At 42.6% G+C, this 14,165-nt stretch overlaps 1 protein-coding gene and 1 long non-coding RNA gene across 3 annotated transcripts; one reads left to right on the top strand and one right to left on the bottom strand.

Moving 5' to 3' along the window:
• The first annotated feature begins 7 nt into the window (after positions 1 to 7).
• On the top strand, positions 8 to 8,293 carry LOC117843176 (wall-associated receptor kinase 17). Of its 2 annotated transcripts, none has more exons than XM_034723737.2 (5): positions 8 to 1,120; positions 3,226 to 3,381; positions 5,700 to 5,723; positions 6,036 to 6,212; positions 6,597 to 8,293. In XM_034723737.2, exons 1-5 carry the CDS (start codon positions 133 to 135, stop codon positions 7,826 to 7,828), a joined length of 2,577 nt encoding a protein of 858 aa, XP_034579628.1. In that variant the 5' UTR covers positions 8 to 132; the 3' UTR covers positions 7,829 to 8,293. The 2 variants fall into 2 exon arrangements, with proteins under 2 accessions (XP_034579628.1, XP_034579629.1); XM_034723738.2 differs by having other exon boundaries at positions 6,036 to 6,158.
• Positions 8,294 to 9,697: 1,404 nt separating this feature from the next.
• On the bottom strand, positions 9,698 to 11,524 carry LOC140221987 (uncharacterized). Its single transcript, XR_011897486.1, has 2 exons — positions 11,004 to 11,524; positions 9,698 to 10,080 (listed from the first exon to the last, which is right to left on the bottom strand). It is a non-coding gene; the product is annotated as an uncharacterized lncRNA (long non-coding RNA).
• Positions 11,525 to 14,165: the final 2,641 nt, after the last annotated feature.

Below are 14,165 nucleotides of genomic sequence, written 5' to 3' on the forward strand. Positions count from 1 at the left end.
ACGAAAATCACACAAGAATACACGTCCATAGTTCAGACTGATCACAGACTCACATGAAGTATCCCCTAGCAGTTCCCTACGTACCCTTTCGCTCGCCGGCCGGGCGCCACTGAAAAGCAGCCGGCGGCCGGCATGCCGCGTGGAAGAAACCGCCGATCAGCCGCTGCAGCTGCCGCTGATGCGGTTGCACGACCACTCGCCCTGGCGCTCGCTCTCGTCTCTACCCTGCCTCGCGCCGCGCACTCGAAGGATTTGCTGTTGCCATCACGTCCGGCGCCTGCTCCGAGGACAACAACGTGCGACAACGTCCCGGAGCCCTTCGGCAGAAGAAACGAGTCTCGACACGGCTTCGAGGTGATATGCGGGCCAAAGAGGGAGGCCATGCTGTCCATCGGCGAGGACGAATACAGAATCGATTTCGTGTCCGTGCGGGGCAGCTACGTGGTCATCTTCGCGGAGCCCATGGCGCAGGTGTGCTACGACGGCAAGGGCAAGCCGACGCCGGACACTGGAACCGGCGGGCCAAAGAGCTTGGACGGGACGACGTTCACTTGGAGCTTGGAAGGGACGCCCTTCACTTTCTCCAAGAGTAACAAGCTGGTCAACTTCGGCTGCAACCGCACGCTCATGGCTAACTTCTTCAACCGGCCCGGTGATCTCAGCCCGCTACCGCAACACCCCAGCTGCACCACCACGTGCACCACCCCCAACATCAGCGGCTCTTGCCTTGGGGAAGCCTGCTGCGAGGCCCCCATGGACCAGGTGCACGGCGCCAAGGCGTTGAGCCTGTCTTTCGAAAGGACCACGGCGAACGGCACCGGCGACGGCGAGGAGGACGGAACCTGCCGCGCCGCCTTCTTCCTGGACAAAGACGAGGCCGTCTTCACTTTCGGTGGCGAGCAGGTACGGCCGCTAAAAAAGGCCTTGTTGCCGCAAGGTGAGCGCAGGATGATTTTGGATTGGGCGATTGGGAGCACCACCTGCGACCAAGCTCAGAGCTACACCTTCGAGCCACTGTGCAAGTACGGCACCTGCGTCGACGCGCCCAGCGGATCGGGCTATCTCTGCAAATGCCCTGACGGGTACGACGGGAATGCGTACGTCAGTGACGGATGCCAAGGTAAATTAAGGTTTCTTCTTCATTCGTCCAAAACGGTCGCAACTCGCAAGGAGTTTCTCATGTTTCTCAAAAGTAGGAAAAATAGAAAACAGTTCGCATTATTTTATCTATATCTTCTTTATTCCGTCCCTCCCTCTGCTTCCTCTGTCCGTCCTTAGACCTTTTTTGAACGCAGGATTGACAAAACCCATAAATTTAAAAATATAAGAAGATAGGAATACACGTGAAAAACTAAATAATTTTATTAGAATGGATATTTGGCTGAGCTTAGGAAATGCATAGAAAACAAAACTATGTGTAAATTTAATCAGAGCGTTAACACGAGACGCCATCGCCGGAGCAGGGAAGTGTTCTTATTCTTGTCCACTGTTTAATGACAACTCAGCCAGCGATTTGCCTTGATCCTCCGCACAAGTCAAAAAACCAATGAATTTTCGCTGGATTTGTTTTTCTTTCGTTTTTCCTATGAAAGTTGAATAATACGAAAAATTTATATGTTTTTCTTTCCATCGTTTCTTGCGAACCAAAGGCATCTATAGTGCTCATTCCATAGGATAGCTGATACCTACATTTTCCTTTGGAAATCCTATGAACCAAAGGGAACCTTACTCTTTTTGTCTCTTATTTTGTCGTTCCTCACTTTCATCCTTTTTACTTTTAATTTGGAGCTAAAAAACTTCGTTCCTTCCTACTTTTAGTTTAGAGATGCAAAATCTTCGTTGACGTTGTACCACTCATGTCGTGGCATAGTTCCTGACTCGTTTGCGTAATGAAATGTTTGTGTGTGGCACGTCTTCCATCTTTTTTAAACTCACAACAGGTGCACATAATAACCACATATTTAAGTTGAGCCAGTCTCCTATCAATTTTTCATACATGATTAATCCTTTACTGCATTAACATTTATTATGGACCTTGGAGTTTATTTAATTTAAGGTTGAGTCAAGTCTAGCTAAATCCAACAAAAATTTGCTAGATCATTATCATTGACAGGAGCACCGTGAAACAAATTGTACACCAGATTACAACACACAGACATATTTGCTAGTAGTAGAATAGAAGGGGTCTATTATGTAGAACACCTTAATGAAGGCTGAAAATAAACAAGCCTTAAAATAAAAGAGAAAGTAACAAAGCCTAAGAAATCTTGTGTTCGAATTGCTAGCAAGAGAACTGTTCGGCAGAGCTCCTAGAGCAACTTCTAGGCTAAATTCAGAAGGAGCTCTATCGTACAGTTTTTGCTAAGAACTAAGTGATTCCATACTGATTTTATAAAGTGATTCTCTAAAATGAACTAGTGAGCTGGAAGATAAAAAATGTAGGCTGATTCACTCCATGCACAAAGTTACTATATACATAATTTATCTGAGAAAATCATAGAGCAACACTTTTAGTCAGATAATTAGCTTCTCTATACGAGGAGCTCTATCAAACAGACCCTCTCTATCAAAAGACCCTAACAAGCTACTGGCTTGTTTACATATTATATTAGCATCTACAGCAATTAAGTCAATAATACTTACCAGCTGTCTAATAGAGTAAAAGCTCACGGCTACCTGACTAACTATTAGTTGGGATATTTAATTGATCTACCGACTAACAGGTGTTGAAATGCTAGAATTATATAGAATGTCTATCAAATATGTTCCTCACAGTCCAACTACGATTTCATGTGGAAGCACACACAATTTTTTTTTTCAAAACACGGTACAGACACAGACATTCATACACATGCGTACTCACCTCTACGAATGCACGTATACACACCCTATCCGTATAAGTATCTCTGAAAGATTGAAACTGGACCGGTAGATTTCGAGATAAGATGATAATAAGCTACTTGTGAGGAACTAAGCGATTTTATTGAGAAGGAAGAAATCACTTCAATTCAAGCTGAAGAGAATTCAAAACAGATGATTGGGATGCTTGTTCACGCCTCTCCTACACTAACCAATTAGTTTGAGCCCTGAATGGTGTTTGGTATTACTCTTTCAGGCTGGTTCATAGCAGAGTTTTCATTTGTAACATACAATTTTATTGTCTGTTATGGATACAAATATTTCACCTTGCTTTCTGACACGAAGTGTGTTGTTCTGTTTGTCAAGATATCAACGAATGCCGGAATTACAATAGTAACAATTGCACCTATCTGAACCTCTGCAACAATACTTTGGGAGGCTATACTTGTTCTTGCCCCGAGAACAATATTGGTGACGGTTACAGGACAGGAACAGGCTGCAACACCACTCTTGTGACACCTGGTAATAATGTCCTACGTTTCGAACTTCTTTTGTCAATTTAGCATACTAATCTCTCAACCCATACTATTGAACAAGTTAGAATATTATAGGAGATATAATCATTAGAAGTTTGTGTTTAAACCTTTGCTCTCTTTTTTGTTTATTTTCTAATACAATATCTATATAAAGGGCCTCTATCTGACCGTGATAAAATTATCAAGTACTTTGTATTTTTTTCATCCATATCTATATGTTCTCTTTTTCTACATGACACCTCCATGCATGTATTTCGATATACATTTAGTTAAAGTTTTAGCTTAGAATAGCTCTTACCGCAACTCAAGTCTCATGAGTCATGATGTCATTGATTTTCAAATTTTAATCACATTAGTTAGTATAATTAGTATCATCAAATTAATCAATAAGTATTTTCCTTACGGTACCTTTTATGAAAACTCTACTTCAATACTTTGTTAAAAATAAGAATTTTAGACCTTAGATTGCGCTCTTAGTTACCATGACAGCAAAAAAGGTCATTTAAGCTTGCACTGAGGTGATCAAAATCGTTGATATAACTTCAAAGAAAATGTAGGAGGGGCCAATGGTACTAACCTTAAGAGAATATTAATATTAATGTCTAATAATTACTGTTTACTCAAAAGGCATATAAAAAACTAAGGAAGGACATAGACACTTTTTGTCCGCACTAACCTCCTCTACTGTTCAAGATATTAATTTGTATATCAAAGAATTATATGTGCAATAGTATTTTCTATAAAAATATAGTGCTTACAATATAGAAACACATATATTATAATGTTTAAGTTAAAATGTATGCACATCATGTACGATTACTTTAAATTGTTTTTTATATATTAATAGTAACAAAAGTATGTGATTTAGAAACATATATAAGGGTATTTTATGGTTATTTAGACATTTTCCACATTAGAAGATGCTATGTTAGGGTTTTTAGAAAACTGAATGGGTTGAATGCCTACTATTATTAGTGGTAATTAAAGTCTACTGGATCAATTGTTAGATCTTCCTTATTTTTTGAGAATTTTTAGGACTCGTTGTTTTCTAGCATGTCTCTTGAGAGACTCTGTTGAAGGCCTTCAATTAGTAATAGTAGAATAATAATTTTAGAATATTGTTTTTCTAGTACGTCTTATGAGAATTAATGTAGAGACCCTGTTGGAGGCCTTCAATCAGTAATAGTAATAGTAGAATAGTAATTTTAGAATATTGTTTTCTGAACGGAATATTTCAACATAACCTTCTCCATTGTATCGTAAGAGCAACTCCAAGAGACTGCTAATCTTACCCCCAATACCTTTTTTAGGAAAAAAGAGAGAAAAAATGAACTCCAACAATCCACCTAAACCTTCCCCAATTTTTTAGCGACGCTAAAAAACAGCCTGCCACCGTGTATATTTTAGCGTCGGCATTCCTCCCCCAATCCTGATTCCCGCACGCCCGCGCGTCCCTTCCGATGGGCCCAATATGATGACGTGGCCTGTGTTTGAAATATTGGGGGCTATTTATTAGCGATCTGCTGTGGACTGATATGTTTTTGGGGGAAATTTTTTTTAGGAGAATCCCCAATACATAGTTTTGGGAAAGAATTTTTTAGGATACTCTTGGAGTTGCTCTAAGGACTCTTAGTTTTAGAGTTGTCCATATATATAAGGATTTTGGACGAATCTCCAAGCATTAATTTAATTCAACAAATATGCAATATATTTTCTTTAGGTGGTGACTTGCCATTTAAAACCAGGGGTTACTGAACAATGGGGCTATAACTATTCAACTAATGCAAAAAAAAAAAACCGTAGTCCACTTCTGATGGGCACATCCGTGCATGCGCCTAATCTATCTATTTTTAACGCCTTAAAAACTCTAGAAGTTCTTATATCTGTGGACAAAGGAATAGTGATTTTAGCTACCTATGCTTATTGTAGCCAATTGTATATTGTAACATACTTTCTGAATACAATTTAGCATATGTAGAAATCTTTAATCCCTATTGTTATTATATTTTCAAAGAAAAAAATGAAACATAAACCCTCAGAACCGTAACATAATTTCTGAATGCAACATGCCGAAAAAAATTTCTGGGTTATTTAAAGAAACTAGATTAGCTTCTAAATCATTCTACAACTGACTGATTCATTTTGTCTTTCGAGGTTACTCCCAGTCACTTGCATTCAACAATTGTCTCTCATGGAAGAAATACCTGAATCCTGAACTAATGTAGATATATGCCTATATATTTGTTGATTACATTTAGAGGTACTGATGAAAGATCTAACAATGAACGTTATTTTGTGCTGCAGATTCTCCTACGCAACAACCGCAAGGTACAGGCACCATATAACTTGTTCGTTGCTACGAGTGTACGAATCCATTAGTTCATCATGACTTTATCATCCTTTGGGATTTGTTTGGTTGCACTCCAATTTACTCTAATCCACATGTATTAGGATGTATTGGAGTAGAAAATTAACAGTTTTAATTTTCATTCCAATTCATCCTAATTCATATATGTGGATTGAAGTGGATTTGACTGCAGCCAGACAAGGCCTTACCGGGTCTTTAGTGCGATGCCATTTTCTATTTGTGGAAAAATCTCTTTAAAGAGATGTCGTTGATGATCCTTGGCTATTTATCAGGTATCAGCGTGTGTGATCACCCGGAAAAGAACCCTTGTACATACATTAAGTACTGCATTGATTCGGAAGGAGTTGTTTCGTGCGCCTGCCCTGAAGGGATGAGTGGTGATGGCCGGAAAAACGGTAGTGGCTGCTGTTTTAGCTGTCAAAAGCACTTTTCTCTAGAAACAGTTTTGGGTAACTTCATCAGACCTCAATACATATCATATGCATACCACATTACGTCAATGCATATTAATCAACAAACTCCTCAAAAAAGGCCCCATCATATATAAGCTAGCATTATGGTTTATGAAAAGTAAAGTAGATTAAACACGGCATTCACTTTTTGTTAAAAAATGATTAAACATGCCATTGGTACTGATAAGTGATAAAGAGAGAAATACAGTTTACATAAGTCCTAAAAATTACCTCAATGTAGCTACATGGGGCCAGTCAGGACACAAGTAATCTTGATCAAATGCACAATCTGTAGCAAAATAATCAATTCAACAGTCATCACTCATCAGTCATTCAGTCCTATTTGTAGTGGTCTCAGTAGTGTTACCCCCACATCTGCAGGTGTAGGTCTTGCACTTATGGTTACAGTGACCACCGCTGCATCGTGCTACTGCTGGGCGATAAAGAAAAGAGAGCTAGGAAGAAAGAGAGCAGAATTGTTCAGGAAGAATGGTGGCTTACTATTGCAGCAGAGATTTTCAACAATCACATCTCAAGGCGAGGACCAATATTCGGCAAAGATATTTAGTGCAGAAGAGCTCAAGGCTGCTACTGACAACTACAGCGAGAGTCGAATCCTTGGCCGAGGTGGACACGGCACAGTGTACAAGGGCATTCTTCCAGATCAAACTATAGTCGCCATAAAGAAGTCCAAGGTGTTTGATGAGAGCCAAGTGGAGCAATTTGTCAATGAGATTGCCATCTTGTCGCAGATTGATCACCCAAATGTTGTCAAGCTTTTGGGATGCTGTCTAGAGACACAGGTACCATTGTTGGTTTATGAGTTCATACCTAATGGAACACTCTTCCAGCACATCCACAACAGAAATGCAACTCGCCCTCTAACATGGGAAGACTGCTTAAGGATAGCAGCAGAAACTGCAGAGGCACTTGCCTATCTGCACTCCACGTCTTCTATTCCAATCATACACAGAGACATCAAATCAAGTAACATTCTGCTGGATGAGAACTTCGTGGCTAAAATAGCAGACTTTGGTGCATCAAGATCAGTACCATTTGACCAAACTCATATAACTACTCTTATTCAGGGGACTATTGGGTACCTTGATCCCGAATATTTCCAAAGCAGCCAGCTCACTGAGAAGAGTGACGTTTACAGTTTCGGAGTCGTTCTTGCAGAACTGTTGACCAGGCAAAAACCTATTTCTGCAGCAAGGCCGGAAGAATCATGTAACTTGGCTATGCATCTGGTGGTTCTATTTAATGAAGGGCGCCTACTTCAGGAGATAGAGCCGCACATTTTGGCCGAAGCAGGTGAAGACCAATGTTATGCCGTCGCAGAGCTTTCAGTAAGGTGCTTAAACGTGAAGGGAGAAGAACGGCCTGCCATGATGGCTGTGGCTTCAGTTTTACATGGGCTAATTAGGTCATTCACCATAGACCAGACTGCTAGAAGGAAAGATGAATCGGTACAGAAAAATAGTGAACAAGAAGAGAAACATCTACGTGAGTCCAGACCAATTCCCAGTTTGCAGTCATCAGAAGTGAGCACACAACGCAGCATGGATGATGAAATGTTATCTTCTTCTCATATGCCAAGATGGTCTTCCTGACAATTTACAACTGACTATGAATTATGATTAAATATCGTAAAAATGTTCAAAGTAATCTTTGTTTAGGCCACCACTAAGAACTAACTGCTAACAAGTCTTTGCAGTCCAAATTTTGGATTAGATGATTTTTTTTAAATGGTAGTTCCAGTGCTCATGTCCTTAGAATTTGGTGTAAGTCATGATTTCCAAACATCTTGCCTGACCAGTGACCACCACACCATGTATTCATGAAAGACAAATCACACCCAAGAAATACTAATCAGTATCAATATAATCCAATTGTCATTGTCATATTTCCACATGCAGTTCATTGGAGTTAGGCGTGAAGCTTTCCCACAGAAGAGAGAACAGGGTAATTGAGGCTTATGGACTGATTCATGTCGACCTGAGTCTCTAATTACCTCGTGTTTACGATGTCATCCAACAGTGAAGGCAGGTTGGTCTATGTATCTGCAGAGAATAGGAAAACACCTCACACCCTTAGAGGTATTTGACCTTTTTTATATATAGCGGCTTGATGTACAAGAATACAACACGCGTACAAGAATATGGCTATATATATCTAATATTTGCTTATAGCTGCAGCGGTAGGCTTCCAGATATAAAGACTGGACCTAAAATCAGTAGGACAAGCTTTTGGTCATGTTTTTTTCTCGAATACGCAGTAGAGCTGTATATCTTTATATTATAGGGAAAAGGAAAATGGTCCATGTAATCACACCCGGGGGGGGGGGGGGGGGGGGTTGTTTACAGCAAAGATTAAAAAACTAAGCTACCATAGATTTCCAGTCGCCTTAGCCGAAGAGTGTATAGCTTGGAAGCCCCAACGAGTGTCCAGAGATGAGCATCTAACTTCAGGTTTCTAAAGTGTAGTAGGGACACTTGGAGAGTCTCCCTCAAATGCACATGTATTCCACTGCTTCCAGAGCATCCAAGCACCCAAGATGATGAGGGATATTAACCCCTTTTCTTTGATCTTTGCTAACTCTTTTGCTAGCTCTCCGCCACCAAGTAGCGAAACTATGTTTCAGTAATGCACCAGCTGATGCAAGTGCAATGAACAACCTATGCCAAAACTGTCTTGCAAAGACACAAGTCGCTAGGATGTGCTGGACTGTTTCCTCTTCTTGATCACAAAGTAGGCATTTGTCTGGATGAGACAGACCACGTTTTGCAAGCTAATAAGCAGTCCAACATTTACCATTCATGGCAAACCAGAGGAACATTTTACATTTCGAAGGTGCCCATGATTTCCAAAGCCGACGCCACGGATCAAATGTGATGGAACCATGGAAGAAAGCTTTGTATGCCGACTTAGAGGAGGAGGAGCCTGAGGCCTCATGCTTCTAGACATGTCGGTCATTATCCGTGGTTAAGGCAAAGGTGTCGAGAATATCCCATAACTGAAGGAATTCCATCGGTCCATTGAGTGACAAGCCGCCCCAAATGTCCTTCAGCCATGCATGGTTGTCAAGTGCCTGCCCCACCGTGCGGGATTTCAAAAATCTTGCCGGCACAGCTTCAGCAACATCAGAGGCGATATCGACTAAGGGGGTGTTTGATATCCCATACTAAACTTTAGCACCTATCACATCCGATATTTGGATGCTAATTAGAAGTATTAAATATAGACTAATTACAAAACTAATTGCACAGATGGAGTCTAATTCGTGAGATGAATCTATTAAGCCTAATTAGTCCATGATTTGACAACGTAGTGCTACAGTAACCATTTGCTAATGATAGATTAATTAGGCTTAATAGATTCGTCTCGCGAATTAGCATAGGGGTTCTGCAATTAGTTTTATAATTAGCTCATGTTTAGTCCTTCTAATTAGCATCCGAACATCCGATGTGACACTGCTAAAGTTTAGCACCTAGTATCCAAATACCCCATAAAGAGCCGGCATGAAGCCATCGGTCAATCCAAAATGAGAAGACATGATGTGTAAGACATGAACCTGTCCCAAAACCACCTTCTCTCGAATAAAGTGGATGCCAATCACAATATACTTCGTGCGATGATAAGGAACAGGGTTATCTTTCGTAAAAACAGCACTAACATTGTCATAGTAGACGACGGTTGCAGAAGCAATGGGAGATGAAGCTCCTGAAGTGCTAGTGCAACCAGCAACGCTTGGCGGAGTGGCAATGGCACGGGGGATGGTGTGATACACAGCCAAATCGTGGCTTGCCCTTCACCCTTGCTTAGTATAACCTCCTTTCTTGCAATCTTCACTTTTCAAGCCATCCTAAGCCACACAATGATTTGAACCGACAATAAGCATACATTTGAAACCATTTCATTTGCATTGTTGTCTTCTGCTTAAATATTTTTTCTCATATAAATACTAGTATATTGCTCGTGCTAACGCTACGGTATCATCTAAAATCACAAACCAACCAACCAAAATATAATATAAGTTCTGATAATTGATCATGAATAAAATTGAACGACACAAAAAAAAAGTCTAGATTTACTTAGAGAGACATTGCAATCTATTTAGGGTGCGTTTGGTTTGAGGGATGAAGTGGGACGGGACGGGACGATCCCACTTCGTCCCGTGTTTGGTTTGGAGACAGGTGGGATGGGGACATCCCTATGAGGGAATATACCCTCCAGATGCGGGATGTCCCCATCCCACCAAAACAAGCGGACGGGGGCATCCCACTTCGCCCCCGTCACGCGCCGTCCATCCGCACCGGCAGAGGGGGTGAGATTGGGCGGCGGTCAACTACTGGCGGAGGGGCAGAGCTTGGGCGGGGGGAGGGGGGGAGCCGCCGGCGGAGGGGCCGGCGCGGGTGAGCTCCACCGCGGCCGGCAGGCGCGAGATCCGCCGCGGCCGGCCCGGGCGAGCTCCCCCATGGCCCTTGAGATCCGGCGGGCGGCGGCTCGAGGCCGGCGGGGCCCGATTCACGGGCGGCGCGCCCGGGGCAAGCTCCCCCAGCGGCGCAATGGCGAGCCCAAGAACGGTGCCACGAGCGGAACCGGGGTGGAGGAAGAAGATGGCGGTTAGTATGATAGGTGGGCCCCACGAACAGTGTCTAACAGAAGGAGAAAACGGTGCTCGTCCCGTCTACAGCAATTTCTCCAACCAAACAAAAAATTAAGACGGACCTATCCCATTCAACCAAATATGAAATTAGTGAACAAATCAAGGATTCATAGACTCACCTGCACGGCTGCTCCAAATGGTACAGCCTCATCAATGTTGACAGCAAGTTTTTTTCCTTCTGTCACCTGAAGAGCAATGTCTCAGCGTTCTTTTTCCGACGGCTGCGGAGGCTTGGGCCACCGTGCCAGTCTACCCGCGCTGGACCCCCCACGCCGTGACCCAATGGCCGAGCCGCCTGTGCCACCCGCACAGGGTCCCCACGCCGCGCCGATAGCGCCACTACGCCGCGGCCGTCAGGGCGGCCCGCGCCGCCGGTCAGTGCCCGACCGCGCCGCCGCGGCGTGGCCCCTGCACCACCCGCACCGGATCCCCACACCACGCACCGCCTGCGCCACCGTGCCGGGCTCCCACGCCGCCGGCCGCCGGCCGGGCCGTCTGCGCCACCACGCCGCGCCCGTCAGGGCGGCCCGCGCCGTCGCGGCGTGGCCCCTGCGCCGCTCCATCGAGGCTACCCCCGCGCCGGCCCCATCGACGCCGCTTGCCGTTGGCAGGGGCTCCGACTGAGCTGCCGCCGCCTCAGTTGCTCGCAGGGATGACATTTCTTTTTTCGAAAGAGAAGAAAATGGGGCGCGCGGGCGCGAGGATGGGAATTGAACCCTTGGCCTGAGCGTTGCGCGGTGCGGGGACAGCTGTGCCAGGTCGAGGGATGATAGAAAGACCATGGCCCTTGGATTGAGGGGATTGCTAATGATGGATTAATTAGTCTTAGGTCCCGTTTGGATCCCTTCATTTTAAAGGTATTGAAATCTATTTAATGGAGTAGGCTAATTTATCTTGGAATGTGAGATTTTACAACTTTCTAAAGTTTAGATATAAGCCTATGTTAAATTCATAGGGTGGGAGATGGAAATTGATTCTATAGATTATAATTATTAGAATGGAATTCAATTCTTATAGCACGCTCTTCGACTCGTTTCCGTGTAGCAGAAATGCAGCACATAACTATCTCTCTCATATGGCCAATAATAATATGCAAATATATTCCACATATAATTATATTAGCTTAATTAATTTGTGTCTAAATTATAATTATTAGAATGGAATTCAATTCCAAGGATCCAAACAGGCCTTTAATAGATTCGTCTCGCGAATTAGACTCCATCTGTGCAATTAGTTTTGTAATTAGCTCATATTTAGTCCTCCTAATTAACATCCGCATCCGATGTGACCCTACTCGAGTTTAGCACCTCGTATCAAACACCCTTAAGTTGAAATCTCTGAAGCAGGATTGTGAGTCTTTGATTTTAATGCTGTTGTATTACTGGGTACAAACTGTGTGTTGCCCTTTAATGGATATAAAATCTCATATCATCATTCTTGATATAGAAGGCTTTCCATACGAGACCCGTCCATATGCAATCACTCATGCCTCATTTGCAATTTGCTAAATATGCTTGCTTCTTCTTCATTTGAGCAATACCCTGAGTTTGATATGATCATTTTCAATGAAACCTATTTATGGACTCATCTAACTCATTAGTCCTTTAATTGTTTTGTCATTCAACCAACAAAGCCCATTTGGTTGCAGCCAACCCTCAATGCAGCGTGATGCTGAAACCGATCTTTATAGGCCGGTGTAGAGCCCGTCCTTCGCTGGATAAACTCTCGAACTTCTCCCGGGAAGACCCATCACGGAGGAGCACAAGGAGGTTGCCCTAAGACTAGCAAGGACACCTAGAACGCCGTTGAATCCGGATGGGAGATACAACGAGCAGCAGAGTAGGAAGGAAAAAAAAAGGTAAGGGTAGATTGTTTTGATCAATTGGATGTTGGATGTCTCTATCGGCCATGATCCTCTTGTATATATAGAGGGGGTGGTCTTATCCTAGTAGGAAACAGATTCGAATTGCAATCTCCAAATTTCCTATGTCTGAAACATACCAAAAACCGACTTAAGGAAAAATCATGTCGGTTTCCAATAAAGAAGCCGACATAACCGTCTTACAGGTTGACTAGTATTGACCCTATGAGGCGCGGGTCGCCATAACTTAGTCAATGACAAAAAGAAATCGGCTCAATTTAGCACTAGCAATCGGCCACATGAAGGAGACTTTGTTTGGGCTGTGCGTACTCGTGACAGGATTCCTGCCGGAATGTATAACAAACTAAGGGGGTGTTTGGATACAAGTACTAAACTTTAGGAGGGTCACATCGGATGTTCGGACGCTAATTAGGAGGATTAAACATGAACTAATTATAAAACTAACTGCAGAACCCCTATACTAATTCGTGAGACGAATCTATTAAGCCTAATTAATCCATCATTAGCAAATGGTTATTGTAGCACCACATTGTCAAATCATGGACTAATTAGGCTTAATAGATTTATCTCGCGAATTATACTCCATTTGTGCAATTAGTTTTGTAACTAGATTATGTTTAATACTTCTAATTAGTATCTAAACATTCGATGTGACATGTCCTAAAGTTTAGGATGCCGGATCCAGACCCTAAATCACAAGAAGATTGGTCCATGTGAAGTTTTAAAGAAAATCAATGGCAATGCTTATAGCTCAAGCTGCCAAGTCATCTTCGCACATCTGATATTTTCAATGTTAAACATCTGACACCATATCATGCCAGTACGTCAGACCAAGACAAATCGAACTCGCGGACGAGTTCTTCTCTGGTCCCGGGAGAATGATGCAGCAGGGGCTTATGTTGAAGTATTGGCATGGGTGTTGAGCTTTCCAAATATTAAATCAGTTTATTATTTGTTACAACCGGAGATAATAGGATATGAATTGGCTGAGAAGAATAAGTGATGGACAAGCACACATTGTAGTTTCCTAGTATGGTTTGTTTCCTTTTAGCGTCACGTGAAGTCTTGTTGGTGTCAGTTTCTATTTTGTTTATATACCTCAATTCGGAGAGGCTAATTCGCGAGACCAATCCATTAAGCCTAATTAGTCTATGATTTGATCAGGTGGTGCTACAGTAAATATGTGCTAATCAAGGATTAATTAGGCTTAATACATTTGTCTCGCGAATTAGTCACGGCTTATGCAATTAGTTTTATAATTAGTTCATGTTTAGTGCTTCTAATTGGTATCAAATATCCAATGTGACCCGAACTAACAATTAATCCATAGATCCAAGCACCTTTTAGAGTCCAAGTACTTGGTAGTCTGTTCAGGAAATACAGTCATGGTTCGTTTGTA

The sequence above is a fragment of the Setaria viridis genome, chromosome 2, assembly GCF_005286985.2.
Source record: "Setaria viridis chromosome 2, Setaria_viridis_v4.0, whole genome shotgun sequence".
Classification (NCBI taxonomy): domain Eukaryota; kingdom Viridiplantae; phylum Streptophyta; class Magnoliopsida; order Poales; family Poaceae; genus Setaria; species Setaria viridis.